Source organism: Enhydra lutris, unplaced genomic scaffold (genome assembly GCF_002288905.1).
Source record: "Enhydra lutris kenyoni isolate GAN:26980312 unplaced genomic scaffold, ASM228890v2 scaffoldscaffold17, whole genome shotgun sequence".
Lineage (NCBI taxonomy): Eukaryota > Metazoa > Chordata > Mammalia > Carnivora > Mustelidae > Enhydra > Enhydra lutris.
The window spans coordinates 8,379,932-8,407,219 of record NW_019154101.1 but is presented as its reverse complement, the minus strand read 5'-3'; the positions used below and the strand labels follow the sequence as shown (position 1 = coordinate 8,407,219).

Below are 27,288 nucleotides of genomic sequence, written 5' to 3'. Positions count from 1 at the left end.
CTCTGCACAGGAGAAGCAAAGAAGTGTTTGGGTTATTTGCTAAATGGCCTCCTCCATTCCACCCCATGTCCCTAGACATAACAGAAGGATGAAAAAAGAGTCCACAACCGCCTCAGAAGGCAAGAAAGCATGCCTTCAATGGCCCAGATAAGTGGAGGAATCCTGAAAGATAGAATGCAGGTGGGCTCACGTGGATTGAGGAAACCATAGCCCAAAGCACATACAGAAGGTTCTGTACAAAGTAGGAGGGAACTAGCATACCCCAAATTTAGCAGTCACCTACACAGGGTGTAGGAAGGACCCTGCGCCTGTCAAGGAGATTACCAGTCTGGGGAACTGTATTTGCCTGAGCTGGGTAAGTTGGTCTCCCTCCATCCCTGCCTGCAGGGGGAAGGCTGCAGCTTTTACCCCAAGGCTAGAGTACTTAAGCTAGTTGAGGGAGGTAGGGGAAACCAGCATGAATACAAACAACACTGGCAGCCAGGCCAACAAAAGCCCTGGGCACTGAGATGAGTACAGAGCCAAGAGTCAGCACACATTTAAGAAGAATGTTGCAAAAGAAAGATAAATTCCACAAACAGAAGAATGAAAGAGGAAGGAAAAGTGACAGAGATAACAGAAGAAGATTCTTTTAAAAATCATAGTGCCCATCACCCCAATTTACTGAACACTATACCTGAAATGCATGATGTACTATCAGTTGGCTACTTGAATTAAAAAAAAAAAAAAATCAGAGTTAGATGAACATAGATGCAAAATCCTCAACAAAGTATTAGCAAACCATATCCAACAACATATTAAAAGGATTATACATCAGATCAAATGGAATTTACCCCAGGGATTTGAGAAGGGTTCAAACATTCACAAAATCACTGTTATATATACTACATTAAAAAAAAGGATAAAAATCAGATGACTATCACATTAGATGCAGAAAAAACATCTGACAAAATCTGTCACACTTTCATGACAAAAACTTTTTTTTTTTTAATTTAAGATTTTTACTTATTTATTTGACAGGGGGAGAGAGAGAGAGAGAGATCACAAGTAGGCAGAGAGAGAGGGGAAGCAGGCTCCCTGCTGAGCAGAGCCAGATGTGGGACTTGATCCCAGGACCCTGAGATCATGACCTGAGCCAAAGGCGCCCCATGACAAAAACTCTTAAAAAGAAAAAAAAGTGGGTATAGAAGGAACATTCCTCAACATAATAGAAGCCCTATATGACAAGCCTACAACTAACATCTTAGTCAATGGTGAAAAGCTAGATCAGGAGCAAGACAAGGATATTTGTTCCTGCCACTTTTACTCAACATAGTACTGGAGGTCTTATTAGCTAGACCTTAGGGGGAAAAAAGAGATACAAGGCATCAAACTGGAAGAGAAAAAGTAAAGCTGTCACTATTTGCAGATGACATATTATAGAGAGAAAGCCCTAAAGAAGCCACCAAAAACCCATTAGAACTAATAAATGAATTTAGTATAGTTACAGGAAATAAAAGTCAATATACAAGAATTTGTTACATTTCTAAATAGTAATGACAAATTATCAGAAAGTGAAATAAAGAAAACAATCCCATTTATAATTGTGTCCAAAAGAACAAAATACCTAGAAATTAATTTAACCAAGGAGGTGAAAGACCACTACACTGAAAACTCTAAGACATTAATGAAAGAAGTTGAAGAAGACACAAATAAATGGAAAGATATTTTGTGCTCATGAACTGGAAGAAATAATATTATTAAAATGTTCATTCTACCCAAAGCAATCTAGACTCAAAGCAACTTCCATCAAAATTTTGGCATTTTTTTTCACAGGAATAGAACAATCCCAAAATATGTATAGAACCACAAAAGGCTCTACATAGACAAAGTCATCCTGAGAAAAAAAGAACAAAGTTTGAGGCATCACATCCCCTGATTTCAAACTAAATTACAAAACGATAGTAATCAAAACAGTATGGTATTGGATAATAACAGACACATAGATTGATGGAACTGAACACAGAGCCCGTAAGTAAACCCATGCATACGTAGCCAAGTAAGTTATGACAAAGGAGCCAAGAATATGAATGGGGAAAGGAGAGTCTTTTCAACACATTGTGTACCACTACCTTATACCATGTGCAAAAATTAACACGGATTAAAAACTTGATCTAAACCATAAAACTCCTAGAGGAATGCAGGGGTGATAAGCTCCTTGACATCAGTGTTGATGATGATTTTTTGGAGTTGACACCAAAAGCAAAGGCAATAAAGGCAAAAATAAACAAGTGGGAAAACATCAAACTAAAATGCTTCTGTTTACAAAGGAAACCATCAACAAAATAAAAAGGCAACCTACTGAATGAGATTAGATATTTGTAAATCATATACCTGATAAAGGGTTAATACCCAAAATACACAAAGAACTCACACAACTTGATAGTAAAAACCCAACTGTCCAATTTAAAATGGGCAGAGGATCTGAACAGACACTTTTCCAATATATTTAAGATGGTCCAACAGATATATGAAAAGATGTTCAACATTACTCATCATCCAGGAAATGCATATCAAAACCACAGTGAGATATCACCTCACACCTCTTAAAATGGCTATGATCAAAAAGACAAGAAATAATGTGTTGGGAAGGATGCGGTGAAAAGAGAATGCTTGTACAATGTTGGTGGAAATGTAAATTGATACAGTTACTATGGAAAACAGTACAGTTTCCTCAAAAACTTAAAATTAGAACTATCATATGATCCAGCAATTCCATTTCTGGGTATATTTATCTGGAAAAAAAAATCCCACAACAAAACCACTCACTCAAAAAGATATATGCACTCCCACTGTTCACTGCATTATTTACAAAAACCAAGACATGGAAACAACCTAAATGTCCACTGATGACGCATGGATAAAAAATAATGTGGTATACACACACACACACGCGCGCGCGTGCGCACGCACAAATATACAATGGGATGTTATTTCACCATAAAAAAGGAAGTGTTGCCATCTGTAACAACATGGATGGACCTTGAAGGCAAATGCTAAATGGAATAAGTCAAACAGAGGAAAGCAAATACCATGTAAGCTCACTTGTATGTGGAATCTAAAACCAAAAAAAACCTGAATTCACAGATAAAGAGAACAGGTTGCCAGAGGTGAGGGATAGGAGGTGAGCATAATGGGTGAAGGGGGTCAAAAGGTACACGCATCAGTTATAAAACAAGTCATGGGGATGTAATGTACAGCACAGTGACTATAGTTAATAATACTATATTCAACATCGGAAAGCTGCTAAGACAGTAGATCTTAAATAACAAGGAAATAACAAGGAATCATAAATAACAAGGAAAATAATTATAATTATAAAATAATTATAATTACTAATAGATGTTACCCAGATTTATCATGTTCATTTCGCAATATATACAAATATTGAATCATTGTGCTGTGCACCTGAAGTTAACAATGTTATATGTGAATTACAGGTCAAAAAAATCAGAGTTAATATCCTCAGGAGGATAAATATTACATCCTGAAAACAAGAACTAATTAGAACTCTGGAAAATAAAAGTATAGTTATAGAAAGAAAAAAAACAAAACCAAACCAAACCAGGGCGCCTGGGTGGCTCAGTCAATTGAGCATCTGACTCTTGATTTTGGCTCAGGTCATGATCTCAGGGTCCTGGATGGAGCCCCAAGTTGAGCTCCATGCTCAGCAGGCCATCTGCTTGAGATTCTCTCTCTCCCTCTCCTGCTTGTGCATTCACTCTCTCTCAAATAAATCTTTAAAAAGAAAAAAAAAGAAAAAGAAAAAGCTAGATGGAAAAACAGAATGGACAGCTATGAAGAGCAAATGAGTGACCTGGAATTGAGCAAAGGGATTCTCCCATAATTATATACAAAACAATGAAATGGGACCCAACAAACAAAACAAAACAAACAAAAAAAACCCAAAAAACCCCAAAACTCAAAACCGAAAAAGAAAAAAACCCAAGGCTTATATATATATTTTTTAAGTCTTTTTTTTTTTTTAGATTTTATTTATTTATTTGACAGAGATCACAAGTAGGCAGAGAGGCAGACAGAGAGAGAGGGGAAAGCAGGCTCACTGCTGAGCAGAGAGCCCGATGCAGGGCTCGATCCTAGGACCCTGAGATCATGACCTGAGCGGAAGGCAGAGGCTTAACCCACTGAGCCACCCAGGTGCCCCAAGGCTTATATTTAAATATAGAAAAAGATACTGTGTAAAAATGTCCACAGTAGTTATCTTTGATCAGGAGGGTTATAGGTGATTTTTATATTCACTTATCCAGAGTTAAAATTTGTTTCAAACTACCTGAATGCACGAATCTTGGTGAACAATCAGCTTAGCTGTGCATGAGTGCAGAAACCAGAAGTAAAGTGCCCAAGACAAGCTGGACTGAGAAAAAGACAACAGCAGCTCACAAAGTTAACACCCAGTTTAGGTAGGGGTGTGTGGAAATGCACACGATCATGATTTAAGAGTATAATTATGTAACTTTTCTGGAGATAAGCTCTGTATCTGAAGACAGAAAACTGGCTAAGTTATGCTTTGTCTGGATGATGAAATATTATGTAACCAAAAAATGACTCCTAAAATGGTGTTAGGGATGTTGGGAAACATACATGTTATATTAAAGTCCAGGTTGAAAACAGTAGTTAGGAACCAGATGCAAAGCAAAATGACAGGCAGGTCACCAAACCAAAATGTTGACAGTTGTAATGGGGGCAGTAGTGATATTCTTTTTGCTTATCTGAAATAAACATGCACTACTCTTGTAATAAGAAAATAAAAGTTTAAAAATAAAAGTTGTTGTTTTAAAAAGTGTGAAAATTAATCATGGGAAACCCCACAAAAATGAAGTTGGGAGGTTTCCGCAGGGCGAGCGCTCTCAAACTCTACCAAGCTCTATCACCTGCAAAGCAAACAGGAAAAGAGGGACTGGACCTTGCAAAGGATACTACTTGACTCTGTCAGAAGAAACACTTTCCTTTTCTCCTTCACAACAGCTCAGCCAATGAGAAGCCACCATAGTTGCAACTCCCTGTTGATTTCAATGGATTTTTCATTTATAGCAGCCTTTCTGATTTACCCCCTTTCTTCACAAAAAGCCTACCTCCTTTTGTTCTCCAGACTCTTTGCCACAGCTTGTCCGGCCCAGATCGCAATTCTCTTTCATCCTTGAATAAACCCATTTCTGCTGGTGAGTAACTAGCAGTTTTTAATATTAAAAAAAAGGAAGAGAAGAGCCCGACTGTGGGAAAGTAAAATATAGAAACTTAGCAGTAGTTGGCTCCCTTTAGCAAATCAACTCTGAAGAAACACAGAGTCTGGGAACTTTTACAAAATGAAAATCTCCGGGAACACCGGAAGGAGAGTGCTTTTGAATGGGTGTGGGGGAGGGTGTTTGTAGCCTGGGGTTGAAGGCAACTGGCAGAGAAAGTTAGCAGTTCAAGGAAAATAAAGCAGTTCAAGCTCCATTCTTGCCCTCAGCCACTGAGGCCTCAGAACAATCATTACATGTCCCTTCACTGAAGAAATCTGGTGTCAACCACTGCAGCGCACTAGCTGGGGAATCCACTGGAGGTAAATTCAAGGAATCTGCCAGAGCCCTTCCGGAATGGGAGTGAAGACAATAGTCTTAGGCATTCATTCCTCCATCTACCTCCTCCAAAGCCCCACAACTGGTGGATTAAAATCAAGGGTAACTGCCTCTTGCCAAATCTGTTTCTCGCTGGGGGTTTGAAGTTGAAGACCTGCAGAGTTGCCATATTAGATAATGGTGGGAGGTGCCGTTACCATCATCTAAATGAATAGTCACTCCTGGGGTCATGTAGTATATGACTCATGCAGTCACACATGGCAAGGCCAGTTTTTTGGTGGGGAGATGACAAACATGAGTGGGTAACTGTCATATTCTCAGTTCTTTAGCCCCATGGGCCCATCAGAGACTAAGATCTGGCCTTAAATCTTTTTCCATCAAGTACTACCATACAGAATAGTGAATATCCTCAGGGGAACAAATTTATCTAGCTAAACTAAGGAGACTCTTGGGAAGGACAACTGGGATCCCTGCACCCCATCCCCCAGAAACCCTATAAAATATATACCAATAGAAGGAAAATGATTAAAACAGACTGAAGTAACAGAAACATGATCAATACAGTAAAAGAAATGACAAAGGATATTAATAAGATGAAACATTTTTCATCATAAAAAATAAGGGTAAAGACATAGTAGGTAAGGGCATAATCATGAAATAAAGAACACAAGAAATTAGATATACAATAATATGTTAATTTAGAAGATAAGATAAGATAAGTTAGGGCTCTCCCAGGAAAAGGAGGAAGAGAGGGGTGCCTAGGTAGCTCAGTGGGTTAAGCGCCTGACTCTTGGTTTCCACTCAGGTCATGATCTCAGGGTGGTGAGATTGAGCCCTGAGCGGGGCCCTGCACTCAAGGCAGAGTTTGCTTGATATTCTCTCCTTCTCCCTCTGCCTCCAGCCCTGCCTGCTTGCTGTCTCTCAAATAAAATAAAAAAATAAAATCTTTGAAAAAATGAAACAGAGGAAGAGAATAAGAAATCAAAATATAATTTAAAAATGGTGGCGGCTCTAAGTAGAAGGGGCAACTTCCAAATAACAGAGGTCCCAAGGAAAAAAAATTAAGCTGGCAAGGAGGAACTATCTGAAGAAATAATGGTGAGAATTTCCCCAAATTTAAAAGAAATGGCTTAGTACTGAAGGAACAATTTCGTTGAATGTCAACAGGACAAATAAGGAAAAGCCTATGCTAGGGATATTATCGCAAAATTTAAGAAAATCAGATACAAAGGAAACAGTCTAATAACTTCCAGAGAGAAAGAACATAGCATCTACCAGGAGCAAGAATCAAACCAACATCAGACTTTTCTCAACAGCAATACTGGCCATCAGGAGACAATGTAGTGACATTCTTAACAGAACAAAGGAATGAAACTTGAACATAAAATTTTATATGTATTCAAATAACATTCTAAAACTACTACTCTAAAACATTATAAAAACTACCTGCCAGATTTAATTAGATTTACCACCAAAATTAGATTCACCATTAGATACACAAATAAGATGAGAAACCAATTCAGTAGATGCTGCAGGAATTATAGGAATACAGGGTGAGCAAATATCTTAGTAATTCCTTAAAAAACAAACAAACAAAAACACTTTTTTTTTTTTTTTTTTTAAGAAAAGCCGAAGGAAAGGGATCCTGCTCAGACCCCCCACAGGGGAAATCTGCTCTTCATTAGGGTGGCCAGGCCTGAGACAGCAGAGTAGTAACTGCTGGGATAGACCAGTGTGAGACCTTGTGAGGGAACTGGGAAGCCAGGAATATTGGGGGGGGGCAGGACACTGGGGTTCCAGCTATGGCTGGCACAAGCCACACCCTCCCATCTCCTAGGAACTGTGCATTAGGGGAAAAAGAGAAACAGGCAAACCACAACACAGGAAGCAGTGGGAGGATTTTACTAAACAGTATTACATAACTTCCCCATGCACTGGGAGTATCAGCAAGCACTGAGGGGGGCACCTGGGTGGCTCAGTCCTTTCAGGATCTAACTCTTGATTTTGGCTCAGGTCATGAACTCAGGTTCATAGGATCGAGCCCCACATCAGGCTCCATGCTCAGCATGGAGTCAGCTTGTCCCTCTCCCTCTATTCTTCCCACTTTGTGTGTGCTCTCTCTCTCAAATAAATAAAATTGCTAAAAAAACGTTGTTAAAGAGGGAGTGCCTGGGTGGTTCAGTCAATTAAGTATCTGCCTTCAGCTCAGGTCACGATCCCAGGGTCCTGGTCAAATCCCACAATGGGGTTCAGCAGGGAGTCTACTCTCCCTCTGCCCCTTCCCCCAACTTGTGCTTGCTCTCTCTCAAAAATAAAAAAATAAAATCTTCAAAAAAATATTTTAAATTAAAAAGAAAGAGAGAGACACACAGATGGGCAACCTAGTCCTAATAACATAGAGATAGAATTCTAGAAAATATCAACAGTAAGGGTGGGGTGAGGGGTAACAAAAATAAGGGCCTGAGAGTGTGCTAAAGTTCTTGCCTTGTTAGGAAGAAGAAGGAGGGATCATTTAGTTAAAAGCCAAAAGAGAAGAAAAAGAAACATAGAAAAAGTATGACAGATAAAAGATTATAGAAACAAGTCCAAATATTTCAATAGTTACAATAAAGTTACCTAGAATCAACTCACTAGTTAAGTCAGAGATTGTCAAATTTGGTAAAAGAAATGCAAGTAATAGCTATGGGCTGTTACTACAAACAGATCTAAAGCATAAGAACATAAAAAGTGAAACCAGATACAAGGGTCTTACTAAAGCCAAAAGCAAGCTGACACAACTTTAGTAAAATAAAATACACAGAGCTTAAAGATCCAAAATACCATTATAGAGAGAGCTACTGCATAGTGATAAAAGATCGAATTCATGAAGAAGACATAACAATTCTAATCACATAGGAACCTAATAAAATCATCTCTATTATATATAAAATAAAAAGAAATGGGACCTCTGGGAGAAATTAACAAATCTATCCACTTATTTATTATTGGCAGGCCAAACAGGTAGAAAGCCAGCAAATGGAGATAACCAAAGATTTGAGCAATAAAATTAACAAGCTGGCTCCCAAGAACAAATAGAGATGTCTCCATCCAAGAATTAAATAACCATTCTCTGCAAGCACACACAGAACATTTATAAAATCTGCCAATATACTAGGTCATAAAGAAAGTCTCGATAAATTTTAAAGAATAATTATCATATAGATATCTGACTACTACACAATTAAATAACTTAATAAAATATAAATGAAAAATCCTTATATATTTAGAAATTAAAAACAGTACATAAACGTCATAGATCAAAGAACAAATCAGAATTAAAATTAAATACTTATAACTAAATGTTATAAAGCAATAGGCTACACCAGGATAGAAGGCAGAAGTAATAAAACAGTATACAAATATACAATAAGATTCAACAAATCCAGAAGTTGGTTTGTTGAAGACTAGCACAATACACAAACCTCTGGTGAGATTTATTAAGAAACAAACTAAAGAAAGAGGAAAGAGATAAGGTACAAATAAAACATAGTAATATTAACAAATCCCAAACTGTGAGTAAAACAGATTAAAAAATAAGAAAATACTATGAGTAATTTCATACCAATAAATTAGAAATCAGAAATGACAAATGTCTAAAAAAAAACCAAAAAACAAAAAACACAGAACTACCAAAACTGACTCTAAAAGAAGTCAAGAATTTGCCTAATGCAATAACTATTAAAGGAATTAAAGCATCAGTTAAAAATCTCCCTGCAAAGAATATACCAGGCACAATTTTACAGGTGAGATCAAATTTTCAAAGAAGTGATTCTCAGACTAACACAAACTCTTGCGTATGAAAGAACTGGGGGGAATACTCTGTGCTATGATGTTTGGCTCCTGCTCACCACCCTCTCCCCCAAATTCACATGTTGAATCCTAATGCTCAGTGTGACGGGTGTTAGAAGGTGGGGCCTTTGGGAGGTGATTAGGTCTTGAAGGTGGAAGGATTAGTGCTCTAATAAGAGATACCACAGACCTCCTTCTGCCATGTGACCAATACAATGGTAACTCTGACCCAGATGAGAGCTCTCACCTGACCATACTGGCACCCTGATCTTGGATTTCCAGCCTCCAGAACTATGAGAAATAAATGTTTGCTGTTTATAAGCGACCTAATCTATATTTTGTCAAAGCAGCCTGAATGGACTAATACTACTACTCAACTCATTCTTTGAAACCTAATTTCACAATCAGTTAAAGCTGGCATGAGGAAGGCAAATTACATGCCCATTTCACTCATGGATACAGATGCAAAAATTTAAAGTATCAATAAACCGAACTTAATAGTAGATAAAAGCACAGTTTACCATGACTAGGTTGGGTGTACTAAAGGAGTAATATAAGATAAGCCATAATGTCATTCAGAGTAATAGGGGAAAAAAAATCATAGCTCATCCTAACATACATAAAAAAGTATAATCTTAAAAAAACTTAAACTAGGAAGGGAACTTCATTATTTGATTAAAGTTGCTGGTGAAAAAAATAAGAAATATTCTAAACGGGGAAATGTTAGGAGCATTCTTTTATTACTATTACTATCGAAAATTACACTTGAGATTTTAGATATTGCAACAGGACAAGAAAAGGAAATTAAAAGCGACAGATAAGGGGAAAAAATTCCCTTAGTTGCACATGATATAGTTGTTAGTATAGAAAACTCTGAAGAATCTAAACATATTTTCCTAAGTTTCCTATCAATGCTATAATATATCAAAAACAATTAGAAAATGTAATTAAAAAAAAGACACTATCCATCAGGATCCTAGCATAAAACAGGATTAATCCCGATGGTTAAAATGAAGAAATTAATGAAAGAACTACTTGTCCCGGTATGGACAGAACTAAAAGCTCCAACAATGAATAGCATAGCACTCAGACTAGCAACATTGGGGATCCATTACCATACCTAGGGCCAAAGGCACATGGAGGAAAAATTAATTTAGGAATCCAACTAAGTCACCATGGAGGCAAGGATGCCCTGTAGGAGTTTTAGTTCTGGAGAGAATTCAGCTACTGTCAAAAACCAGGGCAGAAACTTAAATGCATCAGAAAGCCAATAGGAAAGTCACCGTGGGTGACCCCAAGTGTCAGCCACCTAGAGCAAAGAGAAGGGCAAAGGAAGTAGATGGCTGTGAGAAGGTGGGGGTATGACCAAAAAAGATGCCAATTCTCAACAATTTGATATATGGGTTTAATGGAATTAAAATCCCAACAGATACATAAGCAATAAACCCTCTTAAAACTACAAAAATAATTCCACTTACAATAACCAAAAGAATAAAAGACTTAGGAATTAACTTAACCAAGGAGGTGAAAGGTTCCTACAATGACAACTACAAAACATTGCCAAGAGAAATGAAAGTTAAATGGACAGGCATGATGGATTGGAAGACTTAATATCGTTAACTTGACAATACTCCCTTAAAAAACCTAAGGACTCATTGTGATATCTATCAAAAGCCAATGGCATTTTTTATGGAAATAGAAAAAAACCACCCTAAAATTCATATGGAATCTCAAGAAAGTCCAAATAGCCAAAACAATCTTGAAAAGGAAGAACAAATGGAAGACTCACACTTCCCTGGTTTCAAAACCTATCATGAAGCTACAGTAATCGAAACAAGGTCGAACTGGTATAGGTATACACACTGATGAAATACAGTCCAGAAATAAATCCCTGAATGTATGGTCAAATGATTTTAAGGGTACCTAGACCATTCAAAAGGAATGGGAAGGGGTGCCTGGGTGGCTCAGTGGCTTAAAGCCTCTGCCTTCAGCTCAGGTCATGATCCTGGGGTCCTAGGATCAAGCCCTGCATAGGGCTCTCCGCTCAGCAGGGAGCCTGCTTCCCTTCCTCTCTCTCTGCCTGCCTCTCTGCCTACTTGTGATCTCTGTCTGTCAAATAAAAAATAAATAAAATCTTTAAAAAAAAAAAAAAAGGGAATGGGAAGAACAGTGTTTTCAACAAATGGTGCTAGGAAAATTGGATACTTATGTGCCAAAGAATGAAGTTGGACCCTTACCAAACATCTTATTCCAAATTAACTTGAAATAGCTCAAAGACTGAAATATGAGTCCTCAAACAATAAAACTCTTAAAAGAAATCTTAGTATAAAAGCTGTGACACTAGATTTGGCACTGGTTTCTTGGATGTGACACCAAAGGCAAAGGCAACAACAAAATAGACAAATTGGACTTAAGGAATATTTAAAAATTTGTACATCAAAAGACACTATCTACAGAGCAGCCACAGAATAGGAGAAAATATTTCTAAATCATGTATCTGATAAAGGGTTAATATTCAGAATATAAGAGAATTTCTAAAATTCAGCAACAACCAAACAACCCAATTCAAAAATGGGTAAAGGATTTGAATAGACATTTCTCCAAAGATGATATAAGAATGGCCAATAAGCATATAAAAAGATGCTCAACACTACTAGTTATCAGAGAAATGCAAATTGAAATTACAGTGAAATACCACTCCACACCCTACTATCAAAAAACAAAATAAAACAAAGCAAAAACAGAAAAACAGAAAAAAACAAGTGTTAGTGAGGATGTGGGAAAGTAGAACCTTGTGCACCGTTGGTGGGAATGTAAAATGGTACAGCTGCTGTGGAAAATAGTATGGGTATTCCCCCAAAAATTAAAAATAGAATGACCATCTGACCCAGCAATTCCACTTCCACAATCTTTCTGAAAGCAGAATTTCGAAGACATTTCTACACCCCTGTTCATAGCAGCATTATGGTGGAAGCAACCCAAGTTGACCAACGATTGGATTATCAAAACATGGTATACTTAGCAGATTGTCTTTATTGAAAAGATGCTTCTGAAAATAAGCTAATTGGACCTACAGTGTTTGTAGACAATTCGGGGTTCTAGATTTGTTAAACCTAGTGATTGTTAAAAATGTTTAAAAACTGAAAACATAGAATGTCACTTGAACTTCATTTGTCAGTTAGTTGATTTTAATGCATAAAACTACGTTCAATGTAAAAAAAAATGGTATATGCATAAATATTATTCAGCTTTAAAAAGAAATGCTGCAATGTGCTATAACATGAATGAACCTTGAGGACACTATTCTAAATGAAATGAGTCAGAGACAAAAAGACAAATCCTGCATGATTCCACTTAACATGAAATTCTTAGGGTAGCTCAACTCATAAAGACAAAACATAATGGTGTTTGCCAGGGGCTGGGGAGAGTGGAGAATGGGAAATTATTTTTTAATAGTTACAGAGTTTCAGATTTACAAGATGAAAAGTTACGGGTATTGATGGTGGAATGGTGCACAACAGTATGATGTACTTGGTACCACTGAACTGTTTGCTTAAAAATGGTTAAAATAGGGGCGCCTGAGGGGCTCAGTTGGTTAAGCATTCGACTCTTGATTTCAGCTCAGGTCAGGATCTCAGGGTCGTGGGATCGAACCCCACATCAGGCCTCCCGCTCTGGATGTGGAGCCTGCTTAAGATTCTCTCTCCATCTCCCTTGGCCCCACCCTGCCTACTCACGTGTGGATGTCAACACACGTGGGTGTGCTTTTCCTCTCCAAAGGAAAAAGAAAAATGTTAAGTTGGTACATTTTATGCTATGTGTATTTATGCTATGTGTATTTTAACACAATAAAAAAAAAAAAAAGAAAAAAAGAATCCAAACAGAATTTTCCATGGAACGTGCTAAGCTGATTCTAAAATGTCCATGGACAAATCATAGCTAAAACACTGCTAAAGAATAAAAAGAATTTGCTTGAGCAGATAGTGGCCTTACTGTGAAGCTACACTGATCAAGGCTGTGTGATACTGGCATGGAGACAGACGAGCCAACCAACAGAACAGCACCCAACACACAAATGCACATATGGCAGATTTACCGAGGAGCCAGAGGCTTCAGTAAGAAGGTGCAGAATGCAGAGAAAATGAGACTATCACATGGGGAAAAAAAATGAAATCGGATTACCAAAAACTGGCCACAGGTGAACTGAGGACTTCGACAAGCAAAAAGCAAAATTTTATTTATTTATTTATTTGATTTAAATTTTTTTTTTCAGTGTTCCAAGATTCATTGTTTAAGCACCACACTCAGTGCTCCATGCAATATGTGCCCTCCTTAATACCCACCACCTGGCTCAAAAGGCAAAATTTTAACTGTTTTAGTGGAAACAGAGGGAGCTGTTCTGACCTTGGGTGAGGTGTTTCCTTAAAAAGACATAAAAAGCATTAACTATAAAGGACAAAGGGGATCCACTGAACAACCACTTTTGATGAAAAGAATTCTTATACAAAGTGTTGCTTATTTTGTCGAAAAATACAAAGTGTTGCTTATTTTGTCCAACTGGGAAGAGACATTTGTAACATAAGAACTTTTACCACACCAATATAAAAAAAAAAAAAAAAACAAAGAAAAACAGAAAGGAGAAACAGGGGCAGAAGACACAAGGTGGTATTACACAGGAAAGAAAAAAGATATTTGGAGCTGATACACATGTTGAGAGATGCTTAACCTCATTCTTAAACAGGGAAATAAAAATTAAGGCCAAATAAAATACCATTTCATCCTTGTTCAACTGGCAAAAATCCAGAATAAGAATACTGACCTTAGAGGAGGACTTGGGTCAGAGGAAGCTGGAAGGAACTCTTTGTAAGATAACACCAAATTGTTTTCCAAAGTTAAACATTGACCCATCCTATCAGGCAACAGTTCCCCTCCCACAGGAAGTGCACTCTGGGACACGTGAGCCAGAATGAAAATGTTCCAAACAGTGGTGCTTGAAACATCGAAACACTGGGGACAGCCCAGACGCTCCCCAGCAGGATAAAGGGTGCTAGCCGCACATAAGCAGACTGCAGCTCAGGAGGACCTGCGCAAAGTTTGGTTGGATGGAAAGGGGAAGCCCTGAAAGACACAGGGCAGGATCCTCATCAAGTCCAAAAACATTTTTAAAAACGAGATATGGAATGATAAATGCAGAAATGCCACAACTTCACTGTCCCAACAGGACGGCCATTGGCCACGTGCGGCAATTTCAACTAATTAAAATGTAATGAGTTACATCCACTCAGTTACAATCCCGCCGCAGCCACACACCAAGTGCCCAAAGCTGTGTGTGAGCACCAGTCACCCCGTCGCACAGCACTGAGAGCAAGCAATGCCACCAGCCAGAAGATTTCTGGTGGTCTGTCCTGCTCCAGATAGGTCCGCTGCAAAAGAAGGGGTAGAGGAACTCCTGCACACACAAGCTGGCAGGGAGGAGCGCTGGGGAGTTTGGGTTGGCCCAGGGGGATCACGGTGATGGCAGATAGGGACCCAGAGTAGGCTGGGCGGTCTTCCACTCGGGAATTCTGCAGCACCAGGGTTCGGGCAGGGATCCGAAGTGATCAAGACAGCAGGCTCCCCCAAACATGCAATGCTTTTGCTCTGCTCCCCGGGGTGGGGTCCTTTGCTACTCCCACCTGAGAGGGTGGGGACAAGGGTTGGTGAGCATCCCAGCTTGAAGGGCTAGTCCCTCCCCTCCCCTCAGCCCTGCTTCCCCACTGGCACCTACCTGCCCTGCCCTTCAGGGCAGCTTTGCTCTGAGGAACTGTCTCTGGGGAAGACCAAAGGAGCTAGGCTCAGAGATGTCCAGATATTAGCAAGCTCAGCACCACAGTGGTCCTCGGCCTAGCAGCTGTCATCTTTTGCAGCACTGGGAGGAACGGGAGGCCTGTCTTTCCCCCTTAACCAGCACTCTTGGAGGTGGGAGATAAATCCCCCTTGGAGGTCACTGCAGTTGGGGCCTTATGCTACCTAACATCTACATGCCTATCAACTCCTATTGGTCTGCCAGGACCCATAAACCATGGGCCAGCACAGCACGAAGGCCCTTGAAGGGGCCACAGAACAGATGAGGACACCGAGGTTCAGAGTGGGGAAGGAATCTGCACAAGTTCCCCTGGCTGGGCAATGGCAGAGTGGGAACGGGGCTGCCAACTTTCCTGGCTTCTATTCCTGCCACTATGCAGGTCAGTGGCTACTATGGAAAGGCCTGTGTCCTCGTGTCTGTACTCAGTCCTCCCTCTGACCAGTGGTGATCCCCACCCGCTCTACTCTCCCACAGGCCCTGGGATGGAACGCAGGGGTTTAAGACGGGACCCATGCCAGAGGGCAGATGATGCAGCCTGAATCAGGGGGCGGGGCCTGGCAGTCAGCCGGGCTCAGCAGGTTCAGCTCTTTCCTGGAACCCAGGCTGTTTTCAGCTCTGAGGGGCCATCTGCAACAGGGGGTCAGCTCCCTTGGGCCAGCTCCTCCAGCACAGGAATGACGGCAGGATCCCAGGTCACGTAACCAGTGGCAGCTGGAGTCAGCAGGCCATGGGGAAGGAGCAAAGAAAAGACTGTCAGGGGTATCTCCCCTAGGCTTCCAGGGCACCTGGGTCCCTCATGCTCTGTCCTTATCAGACAGCAGCTCTGGTGGCCGTTTCCACCAATGGGCTGTGGATTGTCAATGGCAGGGTCTGCAGCTCATTCACCTCTGTGCCTCCAGCACAGTACCAGCCACGCAAGAAGCCTCCAGAGAACATTCACTGAACCGGCAAATGAGGCAGAGACCGGAAGCCTGGGAGATCCCACCCAGGGCAGCAGGGGTGGGGGCTCGGATCTGAAAACTAGGAGCCTTATTTTCCTCTGATTTCATCATCTACAACTATAGAAGCTGAAGGTCTCTTCCTGCCTGACCTTGGGGCTCAGAAGCAAGGCATGGCAAGAGGACTTCCGGGGTGACCCCTTACAGAGCACTTTGCCATATGCTAGGCGTTTCTGCTCACTTCCTGCTCAGGTAAACTTTATCTCTGCCTGGGGACTTAGAATGGATTTTTAAAAAGTTGTGCAGGGGCCCCTGGGTGTCTCAGTCAGTTAAGCGTCTGCCTTCAGCTCAGGTCCTGATCTCAGGGTCCTGGGATGGAGCCCCCTGCAGGCTCCCTGCTCAGCGGGGAGTTTGCTTCTCCCTCTCCCTCTGCCATTCCTGCCTCCACTCCTGCTTGGGCTCATGCTTTCTCTTTTTCTCTCTCTCAAGTAAATAAATAACTAAAAATCTTAAAAAGAAAAAAAAAAAAACTTGCCCAAAGGTATGCTGCTAGTAAGAGGCACAGCCGACATTCGCACTCAGGAATGCTCTACTTGAGAGATCACACATCAAACCAACAAGTCTCAGCGAGCACCAGCTACGTGTCAGGCATGTGCCCACATGCTGGGAACAGGGCTGGGAACCAAAGCTGCCTCGGCTCCCAGAGCTTTCATGCCAGTTAATGGGAGGGAGAGACATTACAAAGGAAACATAAACATAGAACCAAGTAACGTAACCACGGATGAGACAAATGCTATGAAGTAAAAATAAGGAAGAACAAGGGGATTCAGTAGTGGCAGCCACGCTTTTTCTGCAAAAGGCCAGACAGTAACTACTTTGGCTTTGCTGGCCACATGGGCTTTGTGGCAACTGTTCAGCTCTGCAAAAGCAGCCCTGGGAAATACGTAAATGAGCGGGCGCAGCTACGTTCCAATAAAACTTTATTAGCAAACAGTGAATTTCTGATTTCATATAACTTTCCTGTGTCACAAAATGCTATTTTCTTTTGATTGATTTTTAATCCTTTAGCAATATAAAAACCATTCTTAGCCTGCAGGCCATACAAAACCAGGTGGTACCCCAGATTAGGCCCGTGGGCTCTAGCCTGCCAACGTCTGGGACAGAGAGTGGCTGGGGTGTGGATGTGGGGATGTACTTTGGAGAGAGTGGTCAAGGAGGCCTCCTTAGGGAAAGGACATGTGTGCAGAGACTTGAACGAGGCAGGCAGTGTGTCCTGTGCTCCCAGCAAGGGGAAGAGTGAGTCCAAAGATGTTGGGGGTGTGCACAGAGGGGCGGGACAGAGGCAGAAGGGCAGGCGAGAGGTCTCAGAGGTCAGCAAGAGCCAGACCACATGGTCTTCAAGGCCCCGGTGAGGACTTTAACCTAAACTCGAGGGCAAACCACTGGCTCTGGCACTTACCAGCTCTGCGACCTTGAGCAAGTCATTAAACTTGTGGGCCTCATTTCCTAACAAGATAGGAATAATGACAGTCTCAGAGGGCAGTAGGGCCAAGTGAGCATTATGTTCTGAACGGATGTCAGCCGCTGATATGAACACTAAAATCCAGGGGGATACAGTGGGAGCTGGGAGAAGTGGCCACGGCTTTTGTCAAACTTACCCACTATGTCCACCACATCTGGCCGGATGAGTGGCTCTCCCCCCGTAAGCCGGATCTTGTCTATACCTTCCTTCACAAAGAGCCGTGCGAGGGTGAGGATCTCCTCTGTGGTCAACAGGTTGGCCTTGGGGGTCAGTGGGACGCCCTCCTCGGGCATGCAGTACTGACCTGAGGAAGTACCGGAGGTAAGCCATGACCATAGCACTGGGGCCCACGGTGCCTCCAGACCCCCACTTCCCTACCAGGACAGAAGTCTCTCCTGAACCCCACCTGGATGGTGAGGAACGAGCTCACCAAATCTGAGTGGGTACAAATGCTATAGACTCACCAGGCCTTGCCTTTCTCACCTATGACACATGAACACCGCCTCCTCCCTCAGAGGGGAGGCTGAAGGAACAGGTTAAAGAGGATGAATCAGGCAGAGAGCAGAACCCGGCCTGATGTGGGGGATGTCAAAACACTGATTCCCTCAGTGTGGGGGGCGGCCAAGCAGGGTCTGCCTGGCCCTCAGCCTATTCCTTCTGGCACTGGTCACCCTCTTTCATTTCATCCGGTGCAGCAACTAGTGACCCCTATGTGTTTGGGTCATGAGGCTGGGAGGTACTCTCTGACCCGTGAAAAGTCACACTCCTCTGTAGTGACAAGTGTCCTCATGTCCAGTCTATTTCAGGTTATAAGTCCCATTTCACAGGTTGGGAAAACTGAGGTACAACTTGCTCAGGGGAGGCAGAATGGGGCAAATGAGGGGAGCTCTGGCAGGTTGAGGGGGAACCATCCCCTCCCATCAGCTCCCATGGGAGTTTATCAAGGATTGGGTCAAGATCTAGTATAGGGTTATTTAGTCAAATTAGTAAAGGGTCCAGAATTGGTCTTTAAAGATGGAATAGAATAGTTAAAGAACATCAGAACTGCATGCAGTGAGTATTGTTTGGCTAATCGTTTACTATATACGTGCATGTCTTTATTGGGCCATGAAGTAAACGCGTTTCTTATTGGGAGCAACCATGGAAAGCAGGAGAGAGGGAGAGAGAGAAACTCTGGAAGTCCCTCCAGTAGCAGCTACACCTCCAAAGCACTCCATAAATGATTACGAAATGAATACTCTGTGTATTAGCCTGGGCCATAGCAACTTCTGTCACAGGCCTGGGTGTCTCAGTGGCTGGCAGTGCCGGCCACCGGCACTGCTGTGTACCTCATGTGTCAGCAGTGTCCAGCACCCTCACTCCTGCCCCGGCCACATCCTAAAAGCTGGGAACCATGGGAAACAGGAGGGAAGAAGGAAGGGCCCTGAAGACTGAAATTTAGGACCAATCTCCATTGCAGTTCTGTTTTCAAATCTAGTTCCAAGTAGAACCCAGCTCCCAGGATCCTAAAAGTCAATCTTGACCCTTATCTTGACCCACAACCGCACCTGGCAAGCAGGGAAGAAGGGTGGGAGGAGACGCTGGGAAGGGAATGGGGAGGGCTGAGGAGGCTTCCTGGGTGTGGGGAGATTTCAGAAGCTGCCTCAGCAAGGGGACTGGGGCCCAGGAAGGGGACTTACATCTGAGGTTGCACTTCTCGGTGAGGGAGATCCGCAGGTAGCTGTGTTGCCGGCCAAAGCTGTCAGTGAGGAAGGCGGAGAAGGGGGCCGCATGCTCCCGCAGGAACTGTCTCCTCCTGGACAACTCCTGCAATGTCGGGCAGAGGAAACGTGGGCCTCTGGGCCCTGAGTGGCAGAAATGGGCATGGAGAGCCCACCACCTCCAGGACATAAGCCCCCTCCTATCAGGCATCCCCTCCCCCACCCTCATCTCCACAGTCCTAGGGGACCGGAGATTCTCCCTCTCATTCACAGACTGGGGAGCAGGCCTAAAGGTTAGGACCTGTCCAGGAACAAGCATCTCCAATATTTCTTGGATGGGCCAATGGGAGAGAACATGCTACTCAGCACCTGGCAACGATGCCAGCTGGCAAGCGTGTCCAGAAAGGAGGAGAGAGGAAGCAGATAACTGAGCAGGATGGTGGCTGCCTGGGACACGGTGAGCCACTTCTCCAACCCAGACCTCCCATTCCCTCCCTTTACGACAGGAGACGGAAGGAGCTCAAAGCCAACTCACTAACTCTGGGGGGGGTGAGTGTCACACAAGCTGACTCCCCGTAACTACTCCCCTGTCTACTGGGCTCCCTGGGGCCTCAGCACTGCCCAGGAGGACCCAATAAGCCACTGGGAGCAGCTGAGGACCACACCAAACTGGGGGGAGGCTCCCCTTATGCAGAAGGCTTTTAGGGCAAGGACAGCACAACCAGGGAAGCCTGCAGAAGGAACGAGGCCGCCAGCCTCTCGAAAGGTAGAAGGGAGGGGCCGAGATGATTGCCCACTAATCCCCTGCAAAGATCATTTCTAGGCTTCATCCTTCACCTCACCCATTGCTGGAGGGAAGGATTAAGCACCCACTGTCTGGGGGCTCAGAGGGAGGAGAATCCTGGAGCCTCCCTGCAGGGCCCACCCAAACTCCTCCCAGAGGGAGAGAAAGGAGACAGCCAACCTCAGCATTTCCCCAAGTCTGATCTAGTCGGAGCTCCTGCCCTGAGCGTACAACCCTCAGTCACAACAGATGCTGATGAGGTAATTGCTCCACAGAAGCAACATTTACAAAACACCTTTAAGTTTCCAAAGAATGTTCTCTTTTTTTTTTTTTTAAAGAAAGGAAAAGAAAACAAAAGAAAAGAATGTCCTCTGTTCCATTCCCACACCTAACCCATAAGGGATTACCATAACTAAAGCTTGGATGGGGTTCAAGAATACCACTGGCAGAACCAGAATTCAAATCCAGGTCTTCTGAGTTCAAGATCTAAATTCCTCCAACTGCAAAAGGCGAATCCAAGAAGGAACACAGTATGGTGCAGGGTGGGGGAGAAGTCCTTTCTTTAGAATCTTTATAACAAAGAAATCATGAGGTCGATCATGAGGTCGCTCATGAGGTCTTTGGACAGGGCTCTGGACTGGATATGGGGTCAGGTGTGACCTGACATTCTGAGAAAGCTCCCTCACTTCTCCAGGCCTGCCTTCCCTGTTGTAAAATAAGAACACAGCTATGGCCTCGGGTAAGCGAAGGGAAAGGGGTCAGGAAGCTGGCAAGTAAACACCTAGGATTATAGTGATCTTGTAACCTAAGAGAGGAGAAGGCCTCAGGCCCCGCTTCAGTGACTTCCTACACCTGGGCTGTAAGTCAGAAACACCTGGCAGCTTAAGAAAAGACTTGCACTGGAAAGCAACTGAATTTGGATCTCTGAGCACTCACATTTTAAGTCTGTCTAGGTGATTCTAAGGTACATCCAGGGTCAAGGGCCACTGACTCAGGAGATAAAAGGGATAGGAGTGAACATACATGGGGCATGCTTCCAGGATTTTCCTGGGTGCATAAGTGACCTCACTCTGCTCACCCAAGACCAGTATCCCCCTTAATCTCCAAGAAACAGTGCTTATAGTCCCATGACAAGCAAGCAGGACTCACTTCTCCAAACTGCTGTCTGTTACAATCCTAACAGTGCTTCTTCCTACCTCCCTACTCACCCCACTGCCTTTCCGCCAGTAGCCTTGGGGGTGGGGCAGAGGACAAGACAGACAAGAGCCCCACTGGCCACTACAGCCCAAGAGATCAGATAACTGGAAGTCTGAGTTTCCAGCAGAGTTGCCCCAATCCTTCCAACAGTTCTTTGCAACTTAGGAATCTGTCAGTCACTCAGGATCCCTGCCTCTCAGGAGTCGCTCTCACCCCAATCTAAACATTACTGGGGGTTGTTGGCTGGGTGAGGGAGGAGTCAAAGTGTACCAGTTGGGAGCAAGTGAGAGGACCAAGGAGCATGACTCAGCAAAAACCAGGGAGCAAGCGGAGTAACGGGCACCGGGGGAGCTCCCAATCAGAATCTCTTGTTGTGGCCCTGGGTGGGGGCAGGGAGGATGCTGGATTTCACCGCGGAGACCTGCAGTGACTTTATCTAGATTCATCAGACTCGGTACTGGCAGAACGACACGCGCGCACAGGCACGCGCGCGCGCGCATACACACAGTCTTTCACCCCGCCAGCCTTGCAAACTCCTCACTGCGATGTTAACAAGCCTCACCCCTGCCTCTTCTCTCCTCCAGCACTGCACGTCCTACTTTCATTCTTCCATCTCCCTTTCCTTTAAACCTCCTGCAGGAAAAAAGTATCAGCACCAGTCAGAGGAGCCCTGGACCCAGAGGGCATGACTGGGCAGGGTGGACAGAGATGCCTCTCACCCAAGAAGGGCTGGGACATGTCAGAAGCAGCTCATAGCCTCAGAGCCCAGCCTCGACTAGGCTGTTGCCTACCCACCCCACACCGCCCCCTGGGGGAAGCCCCCCTGCCTGATTCAGAATCCCGACGGTATGTCACTGTGTCAGTGGACTGATCAGAAGAGAAAAGTGGTATGTGCAAAACCAGTCACACTAGGGTCATCCTTCATTTCCGGGGTGGTCTCTACTGTCAAAATGGTTTTGCCTAGGACAGTGGCTCTCAAAGGTTTACACATCAAAATTGCCAGCAGTATTTCTAAGAAGTGCTAAGGCCGGAGAGCCCCACTCCAAAGATTCTGACTCCATTGCTCTGGGATAGGATCCTGACTTTTTTTTTTTTTTTTTTCCCCCACATCTCAGCTCTTCAGCCTGCAGTTTGGCTGAGAACCACTGGCCCAGCGACACCCAGATCAGGAACTATTTTAATCCAGGGCTGGTTGTTGTGGTTCAGAGCACAGGCTCTGGGAGTCGGTAAACCTGAATTACAAGCTCGGCTTTACTACCAAGTAGCTGTTGAGCAAATCACCCAGATTCTTTAAGTCTTAGTTTCCTCATCCACAAAGGGTGGAAAACAATTCTCCCAGACTCGGCTGGAGGAGTTGTAGCACAGAGCAGGTATTCAGTAAGTTTTTTTAACAGAATTCCTATCTATATCCATCTATTTATGACATACATATTTGTGGAGCACTAGTTGTGTGCTGTGACTCGTTTTCCCGCTCTTGCCGGCTCCCCCAGTCAGTCCCGCAAGGCCCAGCCCTACTTAATGGCAGATGGGCCAAAGCTGGGGTTTCAGACCTGCTGTCACACCCCCCAAACAGGGCAAGTGGATTCTGCGCTCCTCCAGGACCACGGATGACCAGGCACGAGGCAGCCTGCCACGTGCTACTGGCTGTGTCTTTTCTACCTGCCCAGTGCGGATTGGGGCACGGGGTCGGGGTGGGGAAGGGTGGTGCAAAGGAGTTAGTTGAGGGAGGGATGCTGCCCTCCAAACAGTCACTAACTCTGGGATTTGGTTTGAATGATAAAGGCCAGCCCCCAACAGTTCTACAGTGTCATAAACAGGGTTATACAGGAGAAAAAGAATACATTCCAAACTCAGATATCAGTGGCTCTGATTTGGGATCCTTGCTATTTGGGAGGACGTACTTGGGTGTCTCGAAAATCATCTCTGTTAAACAAGAAGACCCAGCAAGGTGCCTAGCCCCAGGTCTGGATCCCCCCTCTTCCTCCATCCCTCCCTAAGTGTGGGGTCTTTACACCTCAAGCTCCCACTTAGACTGGAACTTAGTCACACTTAGATTGGAACTTCTTTCCCTTTGTGCGTCACTGTCCCAGGCCAGGCCTACTGTCTCCTCCTACCTTCTCCTACACCCACTTCCTTCCTTCATAACACCCCTTCTCCAATATTTGTTCACTGTGACCCTCTGAATATTGGGTGTTTCTGTCCCACAGAAAGCCACCCTCTCTCTGCCCTGCCCGTCCTAAAGCAACAGGCCCAGGACCTGAGGCTAACCCCTGTGGTCCCAACAAAGCCCGCATGGATTCTGGGAAGAACAAAGAGGGGTGTCATGCTTCTGGGCTGGGGTAAGCCCTGCAGAGGTTATGTGGGTCACCCCAATCAGGACAGCCGGTAGTTGTGTCTCCCCAACCCACTTCCCCACTTAACTCACGCACGCCCCACCACCTCCCCTTTCCACCTGTAGAAGTCGCTCAAACCATCCTTGGACCAAGCCCAAGGCCCACTTTCCACTGTCCTCACAGCCAGCTCCCATTCCACACCTCACATCTCTCTCACACCCCCACCTCAAAACACAAACAGATAACACTCGGTGGCTTCTCCCTCTGTCTCTCCAAGCACTCCCCAGGGTGGAAGGAAAGGTACCCTGTAGGACGGGAGGTGGGGACAGGGATTCCCAATGCCCCACTCCTGCTCTTGCCAACTGGCAAGTTCTGTGAATAAGCTGACCATAGAGATCTCCAGATTTGGGGCGCCTGGGTGGCTCAGTGGGTTAAGCTTGTGCCTTGGGCTCAGGTCATGATCTCAGGGTCCCGGGATAGAGCCCCACTTTGGGGGGGGGGTCTCTGCTCAGCAGGGAGCCTGCTTCTCCCCCACCCCCACTCCCCGGACCTGCCCACTTGTGATCTCTGTCAAATAAATAAATAAATAAACTTTAAAAAAAAAAAAAAAAAGATCTCCAGATTTGCCTCACCTTAGGAGATTTTCTTAAAGACATTCTGTGCCCTCCCCCAAGGAGTAAATATGGGCTGGTTCAGCCCTCTGGCTGGAGAGGGAAAGTTACAGCCCCAGGAGCCAAGTGAAATTGGAGACAGAGTGAAGGTGAAAACCTGGGAATTCCTGGGCAATGCTCTACCATTCCATGTGCCCCCCTTACTGGGTGAGTTTCAAACAGCCAAAAACATCTGCTGACTCCACTGCCTGCGGAGTACCATGTTCAGCACCTTGCAGAAATACCTAGAAAGGTGGGAGAGCACCCAGCACTCGAGGAACAATCTGCCTGCTGAGGATAACCCTAACAGGGAATGTCGAGCATAGGAGGTCTAGGACCAACCAGAGAGTTCACAGAGTGGCTATCCTGAGTGTCCAGGGGGAGGGGACTTGTGGGACACATCATGTGTCAATGGTGGCAAGACTGACAGTAATTACAACAACTATGTACATAACACAGCACCTATGTGTGTCAGGCTTTGTTCTAAGTACATAGATCAACATATACTAACTCTCTCAATCTCTAGGACTATGAAGTAGACACGTATTCCCATTTTATAGATGAGAAGACTGAAGCACTGGGAGGCAAAGGGACTTGCTGAAGTTCATATACCTACTCAGTGCTCGGGCTGGGCTTCCCAAGCTGGCATCCTGCTCTAGAATCTGTGTTCTTAGCTGCTAGTTACACCTCCCCTTACAGGGTAAAGGAAAGGGTGGGGCAGCCTCTCATCCTACTCTACCTGAAAGGAAGAGTAGGGAGCACAGGTGCTAGAGTTTGAGTTACTGCTCCATTATTTTCAGCTCTGTGACTCCAGGAAGTTAATTTCAGTGAGCCCCCTCACCTGAAAATACAAACTCTTGACCTCACGTGATTTACTGTGAGGACTAAAAGAGACCAAGTATGGAGACACCTGGTGGCTCAGTTGGTTAAGCCTGTGCCTTCAGCTCAGGTCATGATCTTGGGGTCCTGGGATCAAGCCCTGCATCGGGCTCCCTGCTCAGCAGAGAGCTTGCTTCTCCCTCTGCCTGCTGCTCCCCCTGCTTGTGCTTTCTAACTGACAAATAAGTAAAATCTTAAAAAAAAAAAAAAAAAAAGGAGAGAGAGAGAGAGAGATTGAGAGGGAGAGAGAGAAAGATCTGTCACTTGGCATGAATCCCTTCCTAAAGGAAATTAGGGGCATGAGAAAGAAGAAACTTCCCTTTCCCTGAACTCTTTAAAGCTCTCTCACCAATCCTTGCATTCCTACCTTTCCCCTCAATAAAGTTCGCAGTTCAAGGAAACTGAAAAATTTCATTTCCCAGCAATGAGGCCTGATTATCTGAAGATCCAGAAGGGATCAGACTCCAAGAAAGCAAGTTAGGCCAAGGCCCTCCCCCTGGAGGTGTGGGGGGATATGATCTGATGATTCCCAGGGTGTGAAGTCTTATGCTAAGAAATGGGAAAAGAATGACCTGGTGGGTCTAGAAAAGAGGTTTCACAAAATGAAAGAGATGCTTCTCCCCAAATTGTTCCCTGACCACATGGGCAAAAGAACACCAAACTTAAAAGTTGTTATGACATGAATCATTCTGTGGGGCGCTATCAAGCACTTGAAGGGGCCTATCCCAAACCTTCAGGAAAACGGAGTTCCTCATCTGGACGAGGATCCTGCTCCCTTCTGCTCAAGAATGAGGCTGAGCCTTCCTAAGGGACATGAAGATGAAACTGAAAGTATGAAGGACAAGTCACAGAGCCCTGTAACTACAGACGTGACCAGTGACTACTGGTGGCACCAAGGTGACATTTTTAACCACTGTCACACTATGAAGCAGGGTGTCACAAGAACACCCGGTCACACACAGACAGCCTCCACTGTGGAGGAAAGAGGAAAGTGTTCAAGAAACAGGGTGGGTGAGGCAAGGTTGCGAAGGGGTTCAGTTAACAACTCAACGGACCCAGAGTCCTACCTGCCTGCTCCCCCATCTCCGGTAGTCACTCAGACCTGGAAGGGGGTTGCATGGCTGGGTGGGCAGGAAGGTGGTTGGTTAAGCAGCACCCCAAGGAGCGCCCGTCCCTTGGGTATCAGGTGAGACTGGGCAGCTTAGAGAGCATCCCTCCACTCCTTTCCCCACCCCCAAGAAGCGCTGAGGGGTCCCTCCCAGAAGCCGCAGTCGCAACCCCGCCTGGGTGCTTCTCGGCATGAGGATCAGATGGCCGGTCGCCCTTCCCCGGGGAAGGTGTGGATGTGGGCGGGCTCACCTCCGCAGCAGTTTGGGGGGGCTCCCTGGGGCGGTGCTGCGTCACTGGAGCCCCGGAGCTGCAGGTCCGGAGGCCGGACCTCAGCACCCGCTGCAGCATCCGGGATAGAGGCCTCACCGCCATGAAGTCCGCAGGCCGGGCGAAATTCCACTGGGTAGCCGCTAGACCTGGGCTCGCTGCCCTGGGGCCTCGCGGTAGGGGCGGGGCGGGGCGGGGCGGGGCGGGGGCGGGGCTCGCGCAGCCAATCCGGCGAGGGTGCTGTGCCGTGGGGCATTCTGGAAGTTGTAGTCCACTTCTGCTCCTTCCCTGGCCAGTATGCATTCCAGGGCTTGGGGAGCACTAGTTCAAAGTCAGCTGGAGGAGATTATGCTGAGTGAAATGAGTCAGGCAGAGAGAGTCAATTATCATATGGTTTCACTTATTGTGGAGTATAAGGAATAACATGGAGGGTATTAGGAGAAGGAAAGGAAAAGTGAATTGGGGGAAATTGGAGGGGGAGACCAACCATGAGAGACTGGGCTTTGAGAAACCGAGGCTTTTGGAAGGGAAGGGGTTAGGGGATGGGTGAGCCTGGTGGTGGGTATTAAGGAGGGCACATATTGCATGGAGCCCTGGGTGTGGTGCATAAACAATGA

At 44.7% G+C, this 27,288-nt stretch overlaps 1 protein-coding gene across 4 annotated transcripts in view; it reads right to left on the bottom strand.

Moving 5' to 3' along the window:
* The window catches only part of LOC111147614 (molybdenum cofactor synthesis 1), a 37,196-nt gene extending 10,420 nt beyond the window's left edge, over window positions 1-26,776 (bottom strand). For 2 of the 4 annotated variants that reach the window (XM_022503772.1, XM_022503774.1), the window contains exons 1-3: window positions 26,654-26,776; window positions 19,431-19,557; window positions 17,888-18,055 (exon numbers count right to left, since the gene is read on the bottom strand). In XM_022503772.1, coding sequence (XP_022359480.1) covers window positions 17,888-18,055; window positions 19,431-19,557; window positions 26,654-26,776 — 418 coding nt within the window. Of the gene's footprint in view, window positions 1-15,213; window positions 15,259-17,887; window positions 18,056-19,430; window positions 19,558-26,653 lie in introns of those variants that run through there. The other 2 variants (XM_022503773.1, XM_022503775.1) reach the window with 2 other exon arrangements.
* Between the last annotated feature and the right edge of the window lie 512 nt (window positions 26,777-27,288).